The sequence below is a fragment of the Somniosus microcephalus genome, chromosome 23 (assembly GCF_052327205.1).
Source record: "Somniosus microcephalus isolate GS21.2 chromosome 23, FLI_Smic_1.0, whole genome shotgun sequence".
Taxonomy (NCBI): Eukaryota; Metazoa; Chordata; class Chondrichthyes; order Squaliformes; family Somniosidae; genus Somniosus; species Somniosus microcephalus.
The window spans coordinates 20,861,490-20,888,456 of NC_141009.1; the positions used below are offsets into that span (position 1 = coordinate 20,861,490).

At 43.1% G+C, this 26,967-nt stretch overlaps 1 protein-coding gene across 4 annotated transcripts in view; it reads right to left on the reverse strand.

Moving 5' to 3' along the window:
- Window positions 1–26,967, reverse strand: part of ttll11 (tubulin tyrosine ligase-like family, member 11) — a 217,714-nt gene that overhangs the window by 21,297 nt on the left and 169,450 nt on the right. For all 4 annotated transcript variants that reach the window (XM_085965581.1, XM_085965582.1, XM_085965579.1 and 1 more), the window contains 2 exons: window positions 9,934–10,188; window positions 6,874–6,980 (listed from right to left, as the gene is read on the reverse strand). In XM_085965581.1, the coding sequence (XP_085821707.1) occupies window positions 6,874–6,980; window positions 9,934–10,188 (362 nt within the window). The remainder of the gene's footprint in view (window positions 1–6,873; window positions 6,981–9,933; window positions 10,189–26,967) is intronic.

Sequence of the window (26,967 nt, forward strand, 5' to 3'; positions counted from 1 at the left end):
AACGAACTGCTAAAATTCCAATCGTCTGAAAAAGTGTAACATTCAGGGGTTGTCTTATGAAAAAAGTTTGAGCAAGTTGGGCCTATACTCATTGGAGTTTAGAAGAATGAGAGGGGATCTTATTGAAACATATAAGATTCTGAAGGGACTTGACAGGGTAGATGCAGAGAGGATGTTTCCCCTCGTGGGGGAATCTAGAACTAGGGGGCATAATTTCAGAATAAGGGGGCACCCATTTAAATCGGAAATTAGGAGAAATTTCTTCTCTCAGAGGGTCGTGAATCTTTGGAATTCTCTTCCCCAGAGAGCTGTGGAGGCTGGGTCATTGAATATATTTAAGGTGGAGATAGACAGATTTTTGAAGGGAGTCAAGGGTTATGAGGAGCGGGCAGGGAAGTGGAGTTGAAGCCCAGATCAGATCAGCCATGATCTTATTGAATGTCGGAGCAGGCTCGAGGGGCCAAATTACCTACTCCTGCTCCTATGTCTTATGTTCTTATTCTACTCAATTCAGTGACTAATTTTTGTCTGACCCGGATGCATGTGGTTATTCACTCTTTGGAGCTGCTACTGAGGGCGTGTTAAAATGTGTGCTTGATCAACAGAAAACAGGGCTACCCTTTTTCTCCCCCAAGAAATATAATTATTTTCAGCAGGTTGGCTTTAGCTGCCTAGAACCCCAAGACGTCCCTGGCTCCCTCCCCCCAAGTGTGATCGATTGGAGAGAAACACAAACGGATATTCAGGAGAAAACCCACATCTGTCAAAAAAGCCCAAGGAAAGAATTCTCAACTTTCACTAAAACAAAGAATTACGAAGCCTGTAGCTTGTAGGAGGAAGGGATGGAAGTTTAGGAATTCCACGCTTTTGAGGTTAATGGAAGGTATGAGTTAGAGGGACTAACTCCTCTATAGAACCTTAATTGTGAAGCCCTTCCCCTAGTTGATTAGTCTGCAGGACTCACTGTCTAGAATGGTCAATTAGATAAGGTACTGGAGAGCTGCCTGTTCGTGTGCAATAGGGTTGTCAACTCTGATTGGACGTATTGCTGGAGGTTTCATGACATGACCTCCTGCCTCTAACCGTTCCACCCAGTCAAATGGCCTTTTATACCACCTCCAATATTTTTAGAACAAAATTGAAGTGTTTAAAGAAAATGGAAAAAACACCACAATATTCTTTTAATGCCACTATGGTTTTTCTTCTGGATTGTTCGCATCAGTGTCCAGGAGAGTCATTTTTAATTCCTGGAGACTTCAGGACAATCCTGGAGGGTTGGCAACCCTAATGTGCACCCACACTCCAACAAACAGTCAGTACAGGAAACTCTCGATTTACCGGCACCCAAACAACCGGAAATCTCGGTTAACCGTCAAAATTCAGGAGTAGGTTCAGTTAAGTTTTTCTTCATATTAGTGGCCGTTTCTTGATTCCTGGCTCTGTAATCAGGGGTTCCTGCACTTGTTGCTAAGCAAAAGGGACGCTTCGTCTGTGGCCGGGCTTCTTGCACCTGTTGCTAAGCAACAGGGAAGCCTGGATTTGTTACTGTGTACAGAGCTGTACCTTTTAACTATAACTCTCTGTAATCCGGACTTTTTGATAAACCGGCACCACGCCGGTCCCGTCGGTGCCGGATAAAAAAGAGTTTCCTGTACTTGTAGGAAAGGGGAAAATAGAACAAATCGTTTCAAAGTGATTCATTGTGCAAAACATTTCCCTTCTTGTGTTTTTTTGAAAGTAGTTCAACGTGAGTAAGTTAGATAATCAAAGGATAGTAGCTTTGGAATGAATAACCCTGTTTTTCAGCTGTGCCTAAAGTTTGAAGCAATATGAATAAATTAAGAGTCATTAAATTATCCTCAGTATAACAATGAATGATGAGGTATGCAGCCTTATCACAAAATAAGTACAAAGGCCCGAAGTACAAAGGTAAAAATAATGGTGAGGCTGTCAGCACTCACCGTTATTAAAGAGTAAATCGGACAGGACCTTCTGGTGACCGCACATGCAAATTTAAACATGGAAATGAGGAAGTTGCTGTCCGAGTTCCCCTGCTCCTCCAGAAGCTGCACTGTAATAGTATCTCGCCGAGAGACATGGCATTGAAACACATGGAACAGCGTGAAGTTGGGGTACTTACATTATAGATATATACACTAAACACGCCAGAAAAAGTTAGGACTTGTCCATTCAGGTGTAAGTGAATTTTTAACGACATAGTAAGTCTTAATTACATCCAAACAATTTCTCTGGCACTGAAAATGATCTTTTACAAGTGTGGCGTTTCATTCCTTCAGATTTTAATTATTGTTGGAGATTTTAAAAAATGAAAAAATTCAATTTTTTAAAAAACTTTTTCTTTCTCTTTTATCTCTCTTTAATCCTATGAGTGGAGTGGTGTGGCAGGTGAAGGACTTTTTGCTGACTTCAAGGCTTCTGCAAGCCATAAGTGCACTAGTAGGCATGCCCCTTGGAGTACAGCATGACTGGAAGAATGAGCGGAGGCCACGCAGAGCAGGACATGATGCTAGAAGTGGGAAGAGAAGGAGGGGTAGAAGGGCTCTCAGCAGGAGTGTTCAGGGAGCAATTCTCCGACCTGAACCTCAGTGAGGAACAATGGGGGTGATTTTCTCAGCCCCGAGGAGGCAGATCTGCCTGGAAAATGGCAGAATTTGGGGGTGGGTGGCAAACCTGCCCCCAACCCGCCTCCGTGCCCTCTTCCAGGAGGCGGGTAGCCGTCCCGCACCGGGTCCTGTCTCCTTGGAGGCGGGAAGGGATTAAAGCCTATTAACAGGTAGTTAACAGGCAGAAAATAGGATAATCCCCTTTTTGTGCCCTGAAGTGCGGGCTTCCCGACCTGGGGGAACCCCGCCAGGGTGTAGGAGGTGAGCAGTGGGTCTGCGGGGGTCAGAGGGGTCTGAAAGGGCACTGTAGAGGTGAGTGATGGGTGCAAGTGTGGAGTGGTAAGTATGTGAGGTGAGTGTAAAGCGTTAGAAAATGTTAACTTACCTTTGTTTCTTCCTGCAGCCTTCAGCCGCTGTGGAGCCGGAGTCCCTGACATCTCCATTGTAGAGATCACAGACTGGCTGCTGCATCCGCCAATGCAACAACCAGCTGATTTCTGCAAAGTAGAAAGGTTTGATGAGTCCTGAACACAAGGTCTCATCAAACTACACAGAATGTCGGTGTTTGACAGCTTCACAGAGCTGTCAAATGATGACATTTCTTCTTTGAAAAATTCTTGACAGATGACACGTCATACATGCTCTGCAACCGGCTTCCTCCTAATTGGCCTGCTGAGTCCGCCGGGCAGGCAAGGTCAATCAGGGGAAAATTCCGCTGGTTGGCCAGAAGCTGATGGAGGCGTGACTGAAACCCGACAAGTGGGAGTCCCGCCTCGAAAAGCTTCCCATTGAGAAAATCACCCCCAATGTGTGAGATATCTGCGCTTCAATAAGGACGTCCACACTGAAATCTGCCACCTGCTGCAGCCACAACTGCAACCTCAGAGCAGGGCAAGGACCACATTGCCAGTGGCTGTGAGATTGACCATTCCGGTGAACTTTTGAGTCTGGCTCGTTTTTTTTTGATAACACTCCTCTGAAGCGCCTTGGGATGTTTTATTACGTTAAAGGCGCTATATAAATATAAGTTGTTGTTTCTCACTGTTTGCCATCCACTGTTGCGTAAGGGACGTCATTGAGGCTCTCTATTCAAAGAGAGCGAAGTACATTCCATTTCTCGACAGAGCGGGTGTCAAGATTCGTGGTTGTCTGCTGCATGCTGCACAACTTCGTCATCATGAGGGCACAGCCCTTGCCACCAGCTATATGCTGAGGAGCAGGAGCATGATGAGGAGGAGGAGGAGGAAGGAAGGAGGCAACCTAGATAGCCCATTTCTGCTTAGGTTGTCCGTGAAGAAATAATTTGAGTGCGATGCCAGTAACTGCAACCCCAATTTCCCATTCATCAACAGTCCCACACCTTACCTTTCCTCTGTCACTGACCATCACAGCGTCCACTTGGCCAGAATGCAAAAATAAAAGCCACCGCAAAATAAAAATTCCAAACCAAATTTATAAATGAAATCATGCCATATTGCCTACAAAAGTAAACTAATCACCCTTGTGCATTTTCTTAGTGCCTGTCTTCCATGTGCCTTTGCCTGTCCTAGTGCTCCTACGCAGTGTGACCTCAGTGCCTGCAGCATGGCTGGTGGAAGGCTGCAGGCTTTCAGTGGAGGCATTGACCTCCACAGCTATCTGCTCCCACTGTCTTTTGACCATGTGTCTGGAGAGCCTCCTGGCCCCTGTGAATATAGGACATCTCTCCTCCTTTCCACCTCCTCCACCAAGACCTCCAGTGCAGTGTCTGAAAACCTTGGAGCCCGCTCCCTCCCATGTTGTGCCATTCCTCACTGTTTCCTAGGACAGATTCACTTCTGGCACGACTCCTAGCACCTGCTCCAGCCACAATGCACCTCCCCTTTTAAGACGTGCAGGCTAGCTTTAAGCAGTGTAGGCTAGCTTTAAGTAGTGTAGACTAGCTTTAAGTGGTGTTAGGACATTACGATTTTGGGCCCCTGTTGATGCGTGCAGCCAATGAACAGGGCGGTTAGTACTGACTTTTTAAAAATTTGTTTATGGGATGTGGGTGTCGCTGGCAAGGCCAGCATTTATTGCCCATCCCTAATTGCCCTTGAGAGGTGAAGGTGAGCTGCCTTCTTGAACCGCTGCAGTCCGTGTGGTGAAGGTACTCTTAGTGCTGTTAGGGAGGGAGTTCAAAGGATTTTGACCCAGAGACAGTGAAGGATCAGCAATATACTTCTAAGTCAGGGTGGTGTGTGACTTGGAGGGGAATTTGGAGGTGATGGTGTTCCCATGCACCTGCTGCCCTTGTCCTTCTAGGTGGAAGAGGTCGCAGGTTTGGGAGGTGCTGCCGAAGAAGCCTTGGCGAGTTGCTGCAGTGCATCTTGTAGATGGTACACACTGCAGCCATGGTGTGCCAGTGGTGGAGGGAGTAAATATTTAAGATGGTGGATGAGTTGCCAATCAAGCGGGCTGCTTTGTCCTGGATGGTGTCGAGCTTCTTGAGTGTTGTTGGAGCTGCACTCATCCAGGCAAGTGGAGAGTATTCCATCACATTCCTTACTTGTACTTTGTAGATGGTGGAAAGGCTTTGGGGAGTCAGGAGGTGAGACACTCGTTGCAGAATACCCAGCCTCTGACCTGCTCTTGTTGCTACAGTATTTATGTGGCTGGTCCAGTTAAGTTTCTGGTCAATGGTGACCCCCCAGGATGTTGATGGTGGGGGGATTTGGCGATGGTAATGCCGTTGGATGTTAAGGGGCAGTGGTTAGACTCTTGCTTGTTGGAGATAGTCATTGCCTGGCACTTCTGTGACTGCATGCAGAAATCATTATAATGAGCAGGCAGCACCTAGTTGGCGTGCTGCCTACATTTCAATCAATTGGCGCGGGTTAATCACACATCGCGATCCGGGTGCCCGTTTTCGGGGGCTATCCAATTTAGTCCCCATAATGCCAAGATTACTTTTAAAAATCAAACACTCCAAGCTAGATATTATCAGCACTTGTTGTTTAAACATAAATAGATAGGTAAATATACTGCTTTGTGTGGTATTGTGTCAGGTAAAATAGCACTGTCTCAGGTTCAACCACTCATCTGTGCTTAGCCAGTTTGCTCCTGTGAATTTCTACCTGGTGATTTTCCAATCTCGGTTGGACCAACAAGGGAGAGCAACAAGTGGAGACAAGACACTAGTTCAGAGGGGAAGGTGTAAATAACAGAAGTGAAAGTCACCTAATGTCCATGTACCGAGCTGTCCACTTTTCAGCAAAATAGTAGTATGTGATGGAACAGGACTTAAAAGACTGAAGCTGGCAGGTCATAGATTAACACTTTTTTGATTTATTAATAATTCCTTTGTGGCCTAGAGAGCATGGCCATAATCTCCAGACAAAGTCCTACCCCAAAAGGACTGAGCCCACAAGCATGCCACACAGAAAGAACTATTATTTATTTGCTTAAACTACATCTTTATCTGCTATTTTTAGTTACAATGCTGTGAAGTTTTGCTTCTCGCTCTATGTTTCAGTACTCTTTTAGTTTAAATGTTTCCCATTGTATTGATCTTAAATATTTATTTGCTTTAACTGTAAAATGACGATGTAATACAGGGTAAAGAGAACCACCACAGTATTAAAAAAATTACAGTACTACTTGCTCTTGCAGGAGAATGAATTGTCAAAATTAAATCCAGATGAACTAAACTGGGAGAGGATTCAATCTAATTAACTTTCAGACAAGCTTTCAAAATGCCTGAAGGAAATTGTCAAAAATAAATTTGCTGTCAACAGAAGTCTTCAAACATCACAACTTTTTTTGAATCTAGCAAAGATTAATCCTCTGCATGTTAATCTTTAATGAACTGTTTTATCTGAAGAGAAAACATATATGACAACTTCAATTTATCAGGTCTGCTTCTCTGACATCGGACTTGACTTTTATAGGGCTTCCAATCATGGATGAAAGATAGTGAACCTAGGCATATAATATTTAATCTCTTAAGAATTCCTAATTACACTTAAGCAACATGTATTCTCTATAAGTAGACAAAAGAATAAGAGGATTTATATTCTGCTGAAAGTTTTCTTGTAATTAATTGGTGACTTCATACTATGGCATGACTTTTACCAGGATTTCATCTTGTGGACAGACCACTGTTCTGTCTCATGAAATTAGCTCTATAAAAAACTACAGTGAAACATTCATTTATAAAGAGGTTTACAGTCCCACGTTGGAATAACAAATTAAAGAACAGGATGAAGAACGGCAGAAGAAATGTATTTACCAGATTCCCCTCGGTCTCCGCGAATGACGTTCCATCGCCGTGCGATATCAATGTACAAAATATCAACGGATGCCATGGACAGGTTACTGTTGCTGAGTTTACAGGTCCTACAATACACAAGCAATAAGCAGCAACCCATAATTATTGGGAACTTAATGGCAATAAATGCAGTTTCTAACATTTCACTAAGAAATACTTTTAGATGTCATTTTTCCTGTAAAAAAACATGATTATTGCTGCAAATTAAACAGCATTTCTTCTCAGGTAATGAATGCTGAAACAATACATGCACCTTCATTCCTTGATGTTTCAAATACATTTAGTGAATTAAATACACAAGTCACCTCTGCTCCTTGGATGATAGAGGTGGATATAGGGTCATGGCCTATGGTGCAGGTGGAAAAGAGCAGCCACCTGTTAATTACAGACAAGATGAAATGTGGGGAAAGTGTTCCTATCCCATCAAACAGTGCTGTGTGCTAAAAATGACAAATTTAAACAATGCACACTTATGCAAAAGATGTTTTGTTCAGTTAAGGTGCAAGTTAGATGATCCAAGCTCCACTTCACATGTACAACTCCTTACTAGAGAAGATTGCAGCTTCACTGTGAACACTGCGTCAACGGGGCACCTCTTAATTATGTAATATAGTGAAATAAATTGAAGAATATTGGCTCCCATTTGTTATTGCAAATAACAAACTTAGATCATTCATAATAAATCAGCTTTTCTGTTTCTGTTGTGCCTCATTTCAAGTGGTATTGGGTAAAACATCCCAAGGCACATCACAGGAGCATAATCAGACAAAAATTGACACCAAGACAAAGGAGACATTAGGACAGATGATGAAAAGCTAGGTCAAAGAGGTAGGTTTTAAGGGGTGTCTTAAAGGAAGGGAGACAGGTGGAGGTTTAGGGAGGGCATACCAGAGCTTAAGGCCTAGACGGCTGATGGCATGGCTGCCAATGATAGGAGTTGGAGGAACAGAGAGTTCTCAGAGGATTATATAGCTGGTGGTGGTTAGAGATAGGGAGGAGCAAGCCCAAAGAACAATCAAAATGTAACAAATACATCAACTTATAATCACAGAATAATTTCACCACCACAAACACTTACAGCAGTGTTGCTATTCATGTTTTTTTTAATTCATTCTCAGGATGTGGGCGTCGCCTGCAAGGCCATAATTTATTGCCCATTGCTAGTTGCCCTGAGAGTGGTTTGATACAACTGAGTAGCTTGCTAAGTCACTTCAGGGGGCAGTTAAGAGTCAATCACGTGTGTGTGTGTGTGTGTGTGACTGGAGACACATTTAAGCCTGACCAGGTAAGGACAGTCGATTTCCTTCCCTGAAGGACACTAGTCAACCAGTGGGACGAATAAATGGGACAACAGAGAAGCAAAAGATGGGTCCAGAGAAGGTGTAAATGGCAACAGCAGAACCATTACCAGCATCAACAGAAAATGCTGGAAAAACTCAGCAGGTCAGGCAACATCCGTGGAGAGAAATTTGAGTTGACGTTTCGGGTTGGACCCTTCTTCAAAACTGGAAAGAAAAGAAACTAGATCGAAGGCAGGGCTGCGATCGGACAAAAGAATAAAAGAAACAAAAGAAGCAAAAGAGATTAGAAGCTAGACGAGATGGTAATAGGCTGGGATTAGGTGTAAAGTGTACTGGCAGGGCAAAAGATAGCTGCCAGGTGTGAGAGAGAAACAAAAGGAAAGGGGGGGGGGAAAGGAGTGGAACAATTACAAGAGAAAATGAAATGGGGGCCGAGGTTATGATCTGAAATTGTTGAACTCGATATTGAGTCCGGAAGGCTGCAGAGTGCCTAATCGGAAGATGAGGTGCTGTTCCTCGAGTTTACGTTGAGCTTCCGTGGAACAATACAAGAGGCCAAGGACAGTGAGGTCCGAGTGGGAATGGAGCGGTGAATTAAAATGACAGGCGACCGGAAGCTCGGGGTCACCCTTACGGACTGAACGGAGGTGTTCCGCAAAGCGGTCACCCAATCTGCGTTTGGTCTCCCCAATGTAGAGGAGACTGCATCGTGAGCAGCGAATATTACCAGCATCTGCTGTCTGAGAAAAAGGAAGCAGTGGTTATGATCTGAAGTTGTTGAACTCAATGTTGAGGCCGGAAGGTTGTAAAATGCTGATTAGAAAGATGAGGTGCTTATAAACCATTAAATCGCTAACTTCTTTCAGTTCTGATGAAACATCATCGGCCTGAAAAGTTAACTCAGTTTCTCTCTCCACAGATGCTGCTTGACCATGTTTCCTGCATTTTATATTTTTATTTCTGATTTCCAGTCTCCACAGTATTTTGCTTTTATATAAATGGAAGTTGTTGTTGCTACTGTATTTTTCATGAGCAATTTTTTTTTAATGAGTGTGAACCTGATGAGATAGAATGGGACCAAATTGGCCATTAAATATCACTGCAGAAGTGTGATAGCTGCACCAGTTACTAAGAATAGTTTTTCAAGAACATTTGGTTTAAATTTCTGTGAAGTATGATTATTCGGTAAAAAGTATTCATTATGGACATGGGAAACTAGCAAGTTATTCAGTCCCTTATGTGACACTGACTAAAAAAAAATGGGCCATCCATGAAGGTGTAATTGTTTTTACTCGCCTCAGAAGTGAAAATGTAATCAGTGTATTTTTATGTCTAATCTATCCAAAAGATTAAATAGTGCGATTTTTTTTTTGGTTGTGATTTTGATGTTAGTTTTTGAATTTAACTTGACAGAAATGTAGATGACAAATCTGGATTACTGATCGGATGGATTGCTATGGATCTTTGGTACATTAATGTGCTATAAATCATATTTCACTTTCTTGCTGGTGCTGCAGCGGAATTACATTTTTCACAGCAAGTGAAAGATTCTGCGGATATTGTGAACAAGCAAACAGAAAACCAATAAGAGAGTGTCTGTTAAACATTTTACAAGCAATTAAAAGTCCCCATTTTTCTGATATATGCCTCAGGAAAACAAAATCTGATGCTAAAGGCTGTATTAATGTGAATATAAGGCACATCAGCAACATTCACTGACCTGATGAAGGTCCGAAACCCTGTTGGACCAAGCTTCATAGTTCCTTTAATGCCCAGGAATCTGATAAACAGTAGTGCAATACGTTCCACAATCAGCAGGTAGCTGAACTGTCTAGTATACTTAGGATAGACTTGTTTCAGGCAGAGGGGAGACCAGTTCTGCTCTGTGCTAGTCAGGGGGTCAGCCATGACTTGTGCTTCAGCTTCGATTATTTCCTCTCTGTCGTTTTCTGCTGAATATTCAGTGGGGTGCGATCTATATGTGGAAATAAAGTATTGAAGTACAATCAGCCCCCAGCTTTCATTGGCTTCCTTTAGCTCTGAGTTTCTAGTTCAACTTATCAATTTTAGTTTACAAGAGTTAAGCCATGTATATTGCACCTTTCCAAGGGCAACTAGGGATGGGTAACAAATGCTGGCCTTGCCAGCGACACCCACATCCCATGAACGAATAAAAAAAACCTTTTGAGGCAAAATAGAACATATGCAGATATATCAGCGTGCAATATGAAGTAACTTAAAACAACATTCAGAGACAAAGGCTCTGATTTCCCGACACCTGGGAAACCTGGTCGGCCAGGATTCAGAGGCTGCCAGCCTCATTAAAATATTTAAATTACCAACCCGCCTCCTGAGAGTGGGTTGGCTGCCAGCCCCCTGTCCTGCCTCCGTTAAACTGAGAAGTGGCTGGGTTGGAGCTGGGTTTGAGATTTAAAATTCAAGAACATACCGACCCAAACCCCCTCGTTTTTGGGGGTTAAAAATTCACCCCAAAATGAAGAAACAGCATACTTTCACAATCTAACAAAGAATCACCAGCACTGTTGAGAACTTGGCTTCATTCAGTATTTCAGATGCAAGAAGACCCAATTTAAAAATTAGGAAGTCAGGCAAAAGATTTATTGACAGAGTAGATTTTCCTGTTATTGCGTGTGGGCATATTTAATTTAAATGGATGATAAAATTGGACAAGCTCCGTTACAGCGTGTGATCCTCCCTACCCAATTTTCCTTGGTGCTTTGCATCCAGGTAATCAAATATACCCAAACATAGTTAACAGAAAAACCTACCCCATAGTCTTGTAGAATTGTTATCCAAGAAGGCTACAGAAGTGGACAGTATAAATGGGCTCAAGAGGTAATTAGATGTGTTTCTGGATGTAAAGAAAATGGTTAATCAGACTTGAAGTCTGCTAATATTATATTGCTATGGATTTCTTTATGTTGTAGTAATGTTAGCTTTTAGCTTTTCCTGTTAGATGCAGTGACCACTGAACTGCTGAATTAATACTAATCTTAATGCAATGGACAGGTTGGACAATAAACCTAATTAAAAGACATTAACTCGTTGATAACAAGCGCCGTAGAAGGGATTACATCATCCTTTTCAGAAGCAGGAGATTGGTATGGAATGGTAGAAGATAACAAAGTTGGGAAGTGTACAAGTCGAAGGAAAAAGAACTTGTTCAAACTGAAGTACTGCACAGACACAGAACAGGCAGAAGCTCCCTTTGTTAGGGAGGCCTTGAAGCCTTGAAGATGAACACCTGGCTGAGAAAATCCATAGATCTGGAAAGTTAGGAAGAGTAGCAAGTTAGGGAGTATGGATATGTGGTTGCAAGGACAAGACAATTAAGTCAATGTTGAATGATAACTATATAATGTAACTATGAAAAATGCAAATTGTCACAGAATGGCTGGGGAAGAAAAGGTATAAAAAGTGGCTGTTGGAACAGGTACTTCGGAATTCGATTTAAGATCTGACCAACCAAGTACACCAAGCTCAGAAGTGTAAGGTGGTTTGAATTTCCCGGCTAAAACTCACAAGGTTTTGTTGTAAGTGCTGCTGTTAAGTGTATGTTTAATTATTGTTTGTAATAATTATTATTGTACGCTTAGTAAATCTGTGACATATGACATTTAATGCTGAGGAATAACTTATAAGTAAGAACACCCCTCCTCTAACATGGAGACAGAATTGGGATATAAGGGATAATGGTGTGAAAGTAGGTCAGTGGAATTGAGATCTATTGAAGAGGTACTGGCTTGTAGGGCCTAATGTCCTTTTTCTCTTTCTAAAAATTCTAAAGTATTGAGCCAATTGATTGTTTGGCATTTTCAAGTCAAGCACCATATTTCCATTGGAAATGGTACCATAACTCAGCACTTTCAAGAAGAGGGGTGAAAAGCCAAGGGGGAGGGGCGGGGGGGCGGCGGTGGAACTGGAGGTGGGGTTGGCGGAAGAAGAAAGATGGATTCTCCAGCAGCTCAGTATCGCTAGAGACTGTGGTCCCGATTTTAATGCCCCCCGCCTAGTTTCCGCAGTTAAAATGAGGCCACTTAACCCCTGTGATCCTGCTGCTTTTCCGCCGGGTTAACCTGCTTTTCTGAGCAGGCGAGCAGGACACCTGCCCCAAGCTGGCGGGGTTCCTGTGTAAAAATGTAGATTGGGGCCTGATGACATTATCGGGACGTGATCTGTAGTTTTAGTTGGAGGCTGCAGGGGGGAGCAGTGATGGCTTCCCCGTCATTTCAAACCTGTCGGGAGGGGGATCGTGGGCAAGATGAGGCCAGGCAGGTAAGACTTTAACATTTTTTTTTTTTTTTTTTAAGGTGTATTTGTGGGTCAGGAGGAGCAGAAGTGCTCCACTGGGCCCCACAAGGAAGCCTTGGGCCCTTGTTGCCACTGGTTTCCCTCCCTCCACCTGATTGTGGTCAGAGCCCCCATCATCACTTATCTGAATCCCTCGGTTCACCAGCTGCGGCCTCCTGCCGCGCGAATTCCCCACAGCCACCCGCCGGCCGGCAAGGTAATGGATCATTAGAGATCAGGTAGAGAAACATTATGGTAATGAAGCCCTGCCTCCACGTCCCCGGACTCGCCACCCCATATCATGTGTGACTCCAAATCAGAAAGTGGTGATTTTGAAACATACATAGAAACATAGAAGATAGGAGCAGGAGTAGGCCATTCGGCCCTTCGAGCCTGCTCCGCCATTCAATGAGATCATGGCTGATCATCCAAATTCAGTACCCTGTCCCTGCCTTCTCCCCATATCCCTTGATCCCTTTAGCCTTAAGAAATATATCCAACTCTTTCTTGAATATATTTAATGAACTGGCCTCCACCGCCCTCTGTGGCAGAGAATTCCACAGGTTCACCACTCTCTGGGTGAAGAAATTCCTCCTCATCTCTGTCCTAAATGACTTACCCCTTATCCTTAGACTATGACCCCTGGTTCTGGACTCCCCGGCCAGATCCTTCCTGCATCTAGTCTGTCCAGGCCTGACAGAATTTTATAGGTTTCGATGAGATCCCCTCTCAATCTTCTAAACTCCAGTGAGTATAAGCCCAATTGACACAATCTCTCCTCATACGTCATTCCTGCCATCCTAGGTATCAGCCTGGTGAATCTTCGCTGCACTCCTTCCATGGCAAGAACGTCCTTCCTCAGGTAAGGCGACCAAAACTGCACACAATACTCAAGGTGCGGTCTCACCAAGGCCCTGTACAACTGTAGCAAGACATCCTTGTTCCTGTACTCGAACCCTCTTGCTACGAAGGCCAGCATACCATTTGCCTTCTTAACGGCCTGCTGCACCTGCATGCTTACCTTCAGCGACTGGTGCACAAGAACACCCAGGTCTCTTTGCACTTCCCCGTCTCCCAATCTATTGCCATTCAAATAATAATCTGCCTTCCTGTTTTTGCCACCAAAGTGGATAACCTCACATTTATCCACATTATAGTGCATTTGCCATGTTTCTGCCCAATCGCCCAACCTGTCCAAATCGTACTGTAGTTTCACGACATCCTCCTCACAGCTTACCCTCCCACCCAGCTTTGTGTCGTCTGCAAATTTGGAGATATTACATCCAATTCCCTCGTCCAGATCATTAATATATATTGAGTTTCAGGGCTGCCTGACATTCAATACATATTTCTCTGAATTGGGTAAAACTTTTGTCAGTTCTCTGCCAGACACTTTATGAAGCATTATCACAGCTAAGCACGATACTGCTTCTCAAGAGGGAAAAAAAAAAACTGGTATCGCTCAGCTCAGCTGACTTTCTGCCAATGATCAGAGAAACTATCTCCCCTTTGCAGATGGGGGATACATGACAGGAAGCAGTCTGTGGGGATGGGGGGGAACAAGAAGAAATTTATAATTTAAACACGCTGGACTAAAGAGATACCACAGTGACTGGGTTAGATTCATTTTCACATCCTGTGCAATTCTTCAATATTTCACTCCTTGCGCAAATCTCTAACACTGGCACATCAGGAAGACTGAGCAAATCGCTATATTCACTACATTTATACTGACATCACGTAACCTGTCCCACCACGCATGTACATTACAAACAGCCAATATTGTACTATGATAAATCAGCTCTCTCCCTGCTTACTGTATATCCAATGATATTTTTCTAATCTTGCTACTTCATTTACTGTAGTGTTAATCACAGAAAATAAACGCACACTCCTTCGATAAATCAAATTAAACACCTAAATAAATATTTAAATGTTATATTTTGTAATGTGGCCCCAGCCTCTTCAGGCCTGCTAGACAAATGAACCCATCCCTACAAGATAAATAAAATATAAATAACAAATAGACTTCATGTAAACATTGAGCACCTCAAAAACGGTGGCAAATGTCATCTAAAAAAAGTGGCTGTCAAAAAAAAAAATTCATCAGTTTTCTGTTCCATACTGAGGCTGAACCACACTGTTCGCAACCTTGGTGTCATACTTGACCCTGAAATGAGCTTCCGACCACATATCTGCAGCATAACTAAGACCGCCTATTTCCACCTCCGTAACATCGTCCGTCTCCGTCACTGCCTCAGCTCATCTGCTGCTGAAACCCTCATCCATGCCTTTGTTACCTCTGGACTTGACTATTCCAACGCACTCCTGGCTGGCCTCCCACGTTCTACCCTATGTAAACTTGAGGTCATCCAAAACTCAGCTGCCCGTGTCCTAACTTGCAGCAAGTTCCGTTCACCCATCACCCCTGTGCTCGCTGACCTACATTGGCTCCCGGTTAAGCAATGCCTTGATTTCAAAATTCTCATCTTTGTTTTCAAGTCCATCCATGGCCTTGCCTCTCCCTATCTCTGTAATATCCTCCAGCCCCACAATACCCCCCCCCCCCACTGAGTTATCTGCGCTCCTCTAATTCTGCCCTCTTGAGCATCCCTGATTTTAATCGCTCAACCATTGGTGGCTGTGCCTTCTGTTGCCTAGGCCCTAAGCTCTGGAATTCCCTCCCTAACCTCTCTTTCCTCCTTTAAGATGCTCCTTAAAACCTACCTCTTTGACCAAGCTATTGGTCATCTGTCCTAATTTCTCCTTATGTGGCTTGGTGTCAAATTGTTGTCTTATAACGCTCCTGTGAAGCGCCTTGGGAAGTTTTACTACGTTAAAGGCGCTATATAAATACAAGTAGTTGTTGTTGTTCCTGAAATATACAGGTCATTTGAAATCTTGCTTCTGCATTCACCTTGGGTGAGCAAAGCCTATGAAATATACGCCAAATTGTGAATCTCCCATAGCAATGCTCATGGCAGATCATACGAAACACTGTTTTTACAGAGACAACAGCGTTCTACCAAGTAATGCACAAATTATTGATCTGCTGTTTAAGTAGAGCTATGTTTAAGCTGGTCTCATTCTTTAACGCCACAAAGTCTCATCGCTGTAAATATCCTGAGGCAAGTTTGCACATTGAAAAGTGCTTGTATATTTCCAACTCCGAGAGAAGAAACCAGCATGAAATGACCGGCTTTCTTACTTTACTTTTGCCACTTTGAAGTGTGATGGACCTCAGCTAGATGCAAGAGTTTTATACAGGTATTAGCTGATCTTGCTTGGTGTTATTCAGTTAGTCTGGGATCTGCAGCATTTTACTGTTTAGTTGCTAACCTGACCTGTCACTTTAAGGTCACTGCTCAGATATTCTTCACGCAGAAATGGTATAACTAGGTCCTGAGGTCCATTAGAGATTAACTGTTGTTCGAATTGGAAGCTGCGAGACTGAACAACCGCTCTAGGTTATATCAAGATATTTAAAAAACAGCAGCTGACAACTTTCATTTATCTTTTTGGTCAGTTGTGATTTGTTGGTGTTTTATTTTAAATGTGATGTCTGTAGTGTGACCAATGCATAAAATATATTCACACACACTAGCAACGCCCTGTGGTGTTGCTCATGATGAATCAGAGGATACAGTGCTTCATAATAATATTGGCCCAGATTTTGCATTAAGAATAACAGTGAAGCTAACAACACTCACCATTTTTGCTGGAGTAAATCGGACAGCAACTTCCGGAGTCCACACATGCGCAGTTAAATGCGGAAATCAGCAAGTTCCTGACCAATTTGCCCTGCTCCTCCACAAGCTTCGCTACACCGGTACCTCACCTAGAGACTCAGAATTCAAACACACGGAGGGCGTGTGAAGTTGCAGTATTTACCCACTAAACATGCCAGAAAAAGTTAGGGGTGGTGCATTCAGGTGTAAGTGATTTTTCAATGCTGTGATAAGTCTTAATTATTGCCAAACAACCTCTCTGGCACTGAAAATCTACTTTGCAAGTGTGGAGTCTCATCCCTTCAGATTTTAATTATTGTTGGAGATTTTTAAAAATATTAAAATAAACATTATTTTTTACTTTTGCTTTCAGTCTCTTTTACCTCTCTCTCTCTTAATCCCATCTTTCTTTCCCTTTCTTTATTTCGCTTTCTGTACATGATTTTACATTGAATTAAATAATCTAATTTATACTTCCTGGTTTAGACTCTGTGGTCAGAATTTTGCCAGCGCTCAGGGGGCGGATTTGGAGGCGGGACATCTGGCAAAATCGCAAAGATTGACAGCAGGTCGGAAACCGGCTGTCAAGCCGCCTCCAAACAATCTTCCCAGGTGTCAGGTCCCTGATTTGCGCATGGACCCGACACCTAGCAGCAGGAAGAGGATTATAGGCACTTAACAGGTTGTTAACAGGCAGTTAAGAGGCTTTTGCAATTTTGACAGATCTGCTGCGGGCTTCCCGACATCCGGACACCACGCCAGGTAAGTGTGGCATGCTGTGGGTCTACTGTAATGTTTCTGCATTGATGACAGCTGCAGCAGTGGTGTGAAGGATCCAATGGTACACTGCTGAGTTTCAGAGGTAAGAAAATGTTGGGGAAATCATTTTTAATGCATTTACACATTTCTGTAAGTGACAAGTTTTGGATTATGTGAGTAGTCCCACCTCATTGGGAGAACCTCTCTCACCAGTGACAGATCACTTCTGCAACCTCACCTGCAGCTGCCATCTGTTCTAGATTAAGGAGGGAGTCACTGGAGAGCTTGGGTTCAAGGGCTCACCTTTGTACAGTGATTGTCAGTGTTTGCAGCACCTCAATGCTGTCACTGAAAAATCATAGCATCATAGAAAGTTACAGCACGGAAGGAGGCCATTTCGGCCCATTGTGTCTGCGCCGGCCAACAAAGAGCTATCCAGCCTAATCCCTTTCCCAGCTCTTGGTCCGTAGCCCTGCAGGTTACAGCATCCCAAGTGCACATCCAAGTACTTCTTAAATGTGGTAGGGTTTCTGCTTCTACCACCCTTTCAGGCAGTGAGTTCCAGACCCCCACAACCCTCTGAGTGAAGAAATTTCCCCTCAAATCCCCTCTAAACCATCCACCAATTACTTTAAATCTGTGCCCCCTGGTTTTTGACCCCTCTGCTAAGGGAAATAGGTCCTTTCTATCCACTTTATCTAGGCCCCATATAATTTTATACACCTCAATAAGGTCTCCCCTCAGTCTCCTCTGTTCGAAGGAAAACAAACCCAGCCTATCCAGTCTTTCCTCATAGCTAAGATTCTCTACTCCTGGCAACATCCTTGTAAATCTGCTCTGTGCCCTCTCTAGTGCAATCACATCTTTCCTGTAATGTGGTGACCAGAACTGCACACAGTACTCTAGCTGAGGCCTAACTAGTGTTTTATGCAGTTGAAGCATAACCCCCCTGCTCTTGTATTCCATGCCACAGCTAATAAAGGCAAGCATTCCGTATGCCTTCTTAACTATCTTATCTACCTGCCCTGCTACCTTCAGGGATCTGTGGACATGCATTCCAAGGTCCCTTTGTTCCTCTACACTACTCAGTGCCCTACCATTTAATGTGTATTCCCTTTCCTTGTTAGCCCTCCCCAAATGCATTACCTCACACTTCTCCGGATTGAATTCCATTTGCCACTGTTCTGCCCACCTGACCAATTTATTGATATCTTCCTGCAATCTACAGCTTCCTTCTTCAGTATCAACCACACAGCCGGTTTTAGTATCATCTGCAAACTTGTTAATCATACCCCTTTTATTCAAGTCTAGATCATTGATATATACCACAAAAAGCATGGGACCTAGTACTGAGCCCTGCGGAACCCCACTGGAAATAGCCTTCCAGTCACAAAAACACCCATCAACCATTACCCTCTGCTTCCTGTCTCTGAGCCAGTTTTGAATCCAACTTGACACTTTGCCCTGGATCCCATGGGCTTTTAACTTCATGACCAGTCTGCCATGTGGAACCTTATCAAAAGCCTTGCTAAAGTCCATATACACTACATCAAACGCACTACCCTCATCTTCGCTCTTTGTTATCTCCTCAAAAAATTCAATCAAGTTTGACCTTCCCTTAATAAATCCGTGCTGACTATCCTTGATTGAATGAAATTGTCTTTCTAAATGAAGATTTATCCTGTCCTTCAGAATTCTTTCCAATAATTTTCCCACCACCGAGGTTAGGCTGATTGGCCTGTAATTACTTGGTCTATCCTTTTCTCCCTTTTCAAACAAAAATCAGCTGTCAAAAAAAATTGTGCGTGGCCCCTTTAAGAAAACCGGCAGATGATGCGTCATCAACCGACACCGGCTTCCTCTTAATTGGCCAGCAAGCCCGCAGGGCAGGCTTAACAAGGCCAATTGATGCACAATCGCATCTGTGCGTCTGATGTCGTTGGGGCCGGGACTTCCACTTGGAAGGCAGCTGTCCTGCCCCCAAGCCGCATCGATAGCATTAAACGGAAAATTAGAGATGCATGCAATAAGGGCACAGCAGTTATCATGGGTGACTTTAATCTACATATAGATTGGGCTAACCAAATTAGTAACAATACTGTGGAGGAGGAATTCCTAGAGTGTTTACGGGATGGTTTCCTGGACCAATATGTCGAGGAACCAACTAGAGACCAGGCCATCTTAGACTGGGTATTATGTAATGAGAAAGGATTAATTAGCAATGTTGTTGTGCGAGGCCCCTTGGGGAGGAGCAATTATAATATGATAGAATTCTTCATTAAGATGGAGAGTGAAGTAGTTGACTCAGAGACTAGGGTCCTGAATTTAAATAAAGGAAACTACGATGGTATGAGGCGCGAGTTGGGTAGGATGGATTGGGGAATGTTACTTAAAGGGTTCACGGTGGATAGGCAATGGCAAACATTTAAAGATCGCATAGATGAACTTGTTTATCCCTGTTTGGCATAAAAATAAAACAAAAAAGGTGACTCAACCGTGGCTAACAAGGGAAATTAGGGATAGCATAAGATCCAAGGAGAGGACATATAAATTGGCCAGAAAAAGCAGCAAACCTGATTATTGGGAGCAGTTTAGGATTCAGCAAAGGAGGACAAAAGGATTAATTACGAGGGGGGAAATAGAATATGAGAGTAAGCTTGCAGGTAACATAAAAACTGACTGTAAAAGCTTCTATAGATATGTGAAGAGAAAAAGATTGGTGAAGTCAAGCGTAGGTTCCTTGCAGTCAGAAGCAGAGGAATTTATAATGGGGAACAAAGAAATGGCAGACCAATTAAATACATACTTTGGTTCTGTCTTCACAAAGGAGGACACAAATAACCTTCCAGAGATGTCAGGGAACATAGGGTCTAATGAGAGGGAGGAATTGAATGAGATCAGTATTTGTAGGGAAATGGCGTTAGGGAAATTGACGGGATTGAAGGCCGATAAAACCCCAGGGCCTGATAATCTACATCCTAGGGTACTTAAGGAAGTGGCCCCAGAAATAGTAGATGCATTGCTGGTCATCTTCCAAAATTCTATAGACTCTGGAATTGTTCCCATGGATTGGAGGGTAGCTAATGTAACCCCACTATTTAAAAAAGGTGGTAGAGAGAAAACGGGGAATTATGATGTAAGCCTGACATCGATAGTGGGGAAAATGCTAGAGTCCATTATAAAAGATGTAACAGCAGAGCACTGGAAAACAGTGACAGGATTGGACAAAGTCAACATGGATTTACAAAAGGTAAATCATGTTTGACTAATCTACTGGAATTTTTTGAGGATGTAACTGGTAGAATAGATAAAGGAGAACCAGTGGATGTGGTGTATTTGGACTTTCAGAAGGCTTTCGATAAGGTGCTGCATAAGAGATTGGCATGCAAAGTTAAAGCACATGGGATTGGGGGTAAGATACTGACTTGGATAGAGAACTGGTTGGCAGACAGGAAGTAAAGAGTTAGAATAAACGGGTCTTTTTCCGAGTGGCAGGCAGTGACTAGTGGGGTACCGCAGGGATCGGTGCTAGGACCCCAGCTATTCATATATATTAATGATCTAGACAAGGGAACTAGATGTAATATCTCCAAGTTTGCAGACGACACAAAGCTGGGTGGGCGTGTGTGCTGTGAGGAGGATGCAGGGAAACTCCAGTATGATTTGGACAGGTTGGGTGATTGGGCAGATGCATGGCAGATGCAGTATAATGTGGATAAATGCGTGGTTATCCACTTTGGTGGCAAAAACAGGAAGGCAGATTATTATCTGAACGGCAATAGACTGGGAAAAGGGGAAGTGCAATGAGACCTGGGTGTCCTTGTGCACCAGTTGCTGAAGGTAAGCATGCAGGTGCAGCAGGCGGTTAAGAAGGCAAATGGTATGTTGGCCTTCATAGCGAGAGGATTCGAGTACAGGAGCAAGGATGTCTTGCTGCAGTTGTACAGGGCCTTGGTGAGACCACACCTTGAGTATTGTGTGCAGTTTTGGTCACCTTATCTGAGGAAGGATGTTCTTGCCATGGAGGGAGTGCAGTGAAGATTCACCAGGCTGATACCTGGGGTGGCAGGAATGACGTATGAGGAGAGATTGGGTCGATTGGGCTTATATTCGCTGGAGTTTAGAAGAATGAGAGGGGATCTCATTGAAACTTATAAAATCCTAACAGGACTAGACAGACTAGATGCAGGAAGGATATTCCCGATGGCAGGGGAGTCCAGAACCAGGGGACACAGTCTAAAGATAAGGAGTAAGCCATTTAGGACTGAGATGAGGAGGAATTTCTTCACCCAGAGAGTAGTGAACCTGTGGAATTCTCTACCACAGAAGGCAGTTGAGGCCAACTTATCAAATATATTCAAGAAGGAGTTAGATATATTTCTTAAGGCTAAAGGGATCAAGGGATATGGGAGAAGGCAGGGACAGGGTACTGAATTTGAATGATCAGCCATGATCTCATTAAATGGCGGAACAGGCTCGAGGGGCCAATTGGCCTGCTCCTGCTCCTATCTTCTATGTTTCTATGATAGGAAAAATCGTGGCCTGCGTGTCTGAGGATTCTTCAATCTAATTGGTTGAGGAGACACGCTGTTGCTTGACCTGCTCACCCAAGTCCCAGATCCCCTGTAGAGGGCGCCATGCTGAAATGGATCTCTAATTACCGTAAGTTGCCACAAAAGCCCACGAAAAATCTGTGGGCAGCTGCAGACGTAATCAACGATGATTGCCGTTGGTTCGCCGGTGACCGCAAAATCCGGGCCATTATCAAGAATGTGTGGGTTTCCAGAAAGTATAACACCTGCTGAAGGTGCATGTTATATACAAGGCTTTTGATACATCAATGTTATATAAATTATATATTTTAAAATAAATACAGAATACTAAGCTGACGTAGTTTTGAAACTATCAATAATTACAAACTCCCCACTCTCAAGCTACTGCTGCATCACAGATCCTTCTATGGCCAATGTGATTTGTGCTCCATTATTGATACTCGGCAACGGGATGCTAAAAGATGTTCACGACGCATCCTGAAAAGCTCTTCCTTCAATTTCTTTTTTCTCCTGTGAGCTTCAAACCTATGGCACTGCCAAGATTGTAAATTTACCCTATGGGAACTTGCATCCCACTACACTGTGATAAAGCAGAGGGGCAACAACTGCTCCAATAATAATGCAACTGCTGATCATTGCCGCATTTAAATTATTCCTGATCCAGAAGCAAAGTGACTTTTTTCTTTATGACTGGCTTTCTACATGCAGAGGGTGGCGAGAAAGTATAGAACGCAAGAGTCTATTTCTATCAGGGATTGATTTACGCATGAAAGCCAGTGATAAGTCACTGTATATCTCACAAGTGAGGTATGGAATAAAATACTCACTGCAGATATGTAAAATCATAACTATAAGAAACTAGGATCCTGATATTGCTTAGTGGAATGCAGCGTGACAGGCTTAATAATAGGATGCAGACATACTGGGGACGCAAATCACAAATTCTGCTTGTGGTTGGAAAGCTGTCTGGCATAACTAAGAAGTCCCACCGGTATGTTGCTAGGCAACAAACATTACATTTGAACCCTGATTTTTACAATCAAACAATATAAAGATGCCTTTCTTTCTTCCTCTTCCTGTTTCCTTCTCTTGTCCTCTTCTGAAGGTGATGTATACTGGGGTACAGATGCATGAGGGAAGGTGCTCTTGTGTGAACCTGGATAGTGAGTAGTGGCAAGCTCATCAACCACAGGTTGAGCTATACATTTTTCATGTGACTTTTCAGAAAAGACAAGTTCAGTTATATGTGGACTTCATAAAATATAGAATACAAAACTAGACAAATATTTAAATAGTTATTTCTCCTGTGGTGCTTTCATCAGCATAGCTTACAACTAAAAAAACCATAACAGTTACAAAGACTATATGAAAATCATATGTACTGTATAATCAGCTTATACATACTACCATAACATGCATCCAATCTACAAGATAATTTGTACCAGAATACCTTTGAAATTAAACCTTCCCAGTATTGTATTTCTGCATTCATGCTATTTACTGAAATGGAAAGAAATCTCAAGGCAACTGTTAGTTGTTCAGGAATTATTTGCTCAAAGTATTCCAAAACTTTAAAGGGCAGATGTTGCTGCATTTCTGGAAGACATCCAATGTAAGATCTATACTCGCTTTTCAGTGTTGTCCTCAAACAGTTTTGCATCATCAGTGTTTAAAGTAATTGCCCACTGTAGATCAAATATTCGACACGCTTTGAAAAAACTGCAGCCAGGCTGCAAAGAAAATTCTCTTTAGGATTTTGGACATGTAAGCATTTTACCTGAACTTTCATAAAAAGATTCTTTTGCTCCAGGGCATTCTGTTTCATTTGCATGAGATTTTCCCCTAACAGCCAAATCAAACATCTGATCAACAACTTCATGAGCGTTTGGTAAAACTACTTCATATTCAGTTAGCATTTAGATGCAAGATCATTTAGTGTATCCAAATCTGTCTTTGTGTCATCCAAAGAATACAAGTTACTACTCTCACGGACAGCACTCCATCTACCTTTTACACCAGCAAAAACCTCTAGGTGTTCCCCGTCAAAAAAGAAACCGCTTTTATACTAGTTATTTTCATAATGTTTTAATTTGGATTCCAGCAGACTAGTGCCCACGAGCCAGGACCCAGTGTTTACATTGCTAAATCTCGCTCCTTTATCTAAGAAACAGACTCATGGACTCACACAAATCTGGATCTAAACGTCTGCCATCTGGCCAAGGAAGCCAGATTTAGCTGCTTAAATGCTGGGAATTGCCTCACTAGCATTAGTCTCCTAAAGAAAAAAGAAAGACTTGTATTTACATAGCACCTCTCAAGACGTACCAAATTGCGTTACAGCCAATTAAGTACTTTTTTTTGAACTGTAGTCTCTGTTGTAATGTAGGAAATGTGGCAGCCAATTTGCACACAGCAAGGTCCCACAAACAGCAATGTGACAATGACCAGCTAATCTGTCTTTTTAGTGATGTTGGTTCAGTGATAAATATTGGCCAGGACACTGCGGACCCTTCTCTTCTTTTAATAATGCCATGGGATCTTTTCCGCACACCTGAGAGGGCAGATGGGGCCTTGATTTAACGCCTTAACCGAAGGGCGGCACCTCCGACAGTGCAGCACTTCCTCAGTACTGCACTGTAGTGTCAGTCTAGATTATGTGCTCCAGTCTCTGGAATGGAACTTGAACCCATAACCTTTGGTCTCGGAGGCAAGAGTGCTACCCACTGAGCCACAGCTGAGACAAACTCAAATCCAAACTAAAATAGTGTCAATATAAATGCTGCTGTAACTGCCTTAAACCAAGTATCCCACCTCATTATGGTTACTGGAGGAAGAACTCCCAGCTTCCTCCAGGTAGCTCAGAAAGCATAAACAAAAAGCAAAAAACTGCAGTTGCTAGAAATCTGAAACAAAAAACAAAATTGCTGGAGACATTCAGCAGCTCGGAAAATATGCTTTACAGCCATAGCATGCGGCAAAAACCTGCTTGATAGGAACAATAAGCACGTTTGCATGTGCAAATATCTTCTACTGGGCACCATAAACAAGGTTTATTAGGTGGACAACATGTTGTTATGTACAGCATTAAGTAGTACCACCTGCAAAGATCATTTCCATGTTTGGTGCATATAATTGGTTTTGTCAGATAGAAATGCATTCACCCAATCATAGGAAACGTCACACTTCTGCAACGTGTTCAAAATTGCATATCCAACAGTCGTGAATTTGACAAGAGTCCAGTAGGAACCAAGCAAAAGTACAGGCCGATTACCAATGTTGAAATCTAAATCAAGTTTAATGCTAAAATGTTAAGGATGTAGTAATTCTCGTTATCTATGGTCGCGTCAAAAACTAGACGCACACATTTATTAAAAAAGTTTTCTTTTATTTATGCAATGTGTAAACTTGAGGCAGCTAGTCGCGTCCCCGTTAATGATTGTTTAAATTATTCTGCTGCTTTTCAAGCTCCCCTCCAGGCAAGATTTTACAATGTGCTTGCCCAGTTTACAGAGTGGAATGTTGGCTTGAACAAATACTTCTGCAAGACAGAATACCCCAGTATCTCATTTGTTCGATGTTCTTGTAGTTCAGTTTGGAGATGGGCAATAAATGCTGGCCTTGCCAGTGATGCCCACAACCCAGGAACGAATATAATTTTTTTTTACATAATTTAAAAGAAATTGAAAATGTCATGTTCTCTTCTAATTTGCATCTGTTGTGAATCATTAATACCAGAACACTTACCCTAGGATACCTTCTGGAAAAAACCCTAAAGGTACAGAATAATACTGCATCATCTGCATAAAATCTGTGTTGAGCTGCTGATAATTTGGATACTTTGGAACCTCTTCTGGCATTTTTCAACAGATTATGAAATGTGAATAAGCTGATAATTTCAATTTTTGCCATCCAACATGGTGATGATGATCAACATCTTGCACTTATACAACGCCTTTAGGGACATAGAAATAGCTAGATGGAAAAAGACAAAGGTTCATCTAGTTCGCCTTTTACCATCCAGGCTGTCGCATAATACAACAATAATGTAATTGGTGATAAAACTTAGCAAGCAATCTCCATCAATTAGTCTACAACAGACCCAGGCATCAGGCGAGGAAAACCCCAGTGGTGGTATGTTTTAGGAACCATAGCTCCAAAGTCACCGGTTCCTCCCAAACATGCTACATGCTTAACAAAGAAATATGTCCAAAAGCACTTCACAGGGGCATAGTCAAAGAAAAATGGACACTGAGCCGAAGGCTGACCAAAAGCTTGGTCAGATAATGGGTTTTAAGGAGGGTCTTAAATGAGGAGAGAGAGGTGAAGAAACGGAGGGAATTCCAGAGCATGGAACCTAAATGTCTGAAAACACAGCCATGAATGGTAGGGCAAAGGGAGAGGGGGATGCACGAGGGCATATTCAGAGAAACAGGGTTGGGGGTGGGGGGGGGGGGATGGGGGGTTTGTAGCACCAGCGGCGGTTAGAGAGATAGGGAGGAGTGAGACAATGGAGGGATCTAAACACAACGACAAGAATTTTAAATTTATGGTGTTGGGGGACTGGAAGTTTTGGATGTTGACAGGGGGGAGGGGGTTTTAGCAGCAGATGGGCCAAGGTAGGGCAAAAGTTGGCACTGTTACAGTGATGGACAGGATATGGGGTCAGAAACTCAGCTCAAGGCCAAATAGGATGCTGAGGTTGCAGTTTATCAAAGACTGGGAGGGGTGGAATTTTATCAATGGGGGCACGTTGGAGGCGGGACTGCTGGTTGTTGGGTTTCAGTCTCGCCCCCAACGACGTCCAGCCAACCCACGCTATTTTCCCTTGATTGACCTTGTTAAGCCTGCCCTGCAGGCTTAGCAGGCCAATTAAGAAAAAGCCGGTGACAGAGAACGTCAGCGTATGACGTTTCATCTGTCAATTGTCATCGTTTGACAGCTATGAGAAGCTGTCAAACACTGATCATCTCTGTTCTTTGGTGAGTCCTTGTACTCAAGACTCACCAAACCTCTTTCCTGAGCAGAAATCAGATGGCTGTTGCATCAGAGAATGCAGCAGCCATTCTGTCATCTCTGCCGTGGAGATGAGGCACCTCCGGATCCCCAAGGGTTGAAGCCTGCAGGAAGAAGCAAAGGTAAGTAAACTTTTTCTAACACTTTTCACTCACTTCCCAGACTTACTTCTCCAAACTTGCACCCATCACTCACCTCCACAGTGCACTTTTCAACCCCTCTCATCCCCGCAGACCCACTGCTCGCATCGTTGACCCCTGTTGGGAAGCCCACACTTGTGTTGGTAAAATGGAGATAGGCCTCTTAACTGCCTGTAACCTACCTGTTAATAGGCAGTTAAGTGGCTGTAATCCCCTTCCCGCCTCGAGGAGACGGGTCCCTGCACGAGTC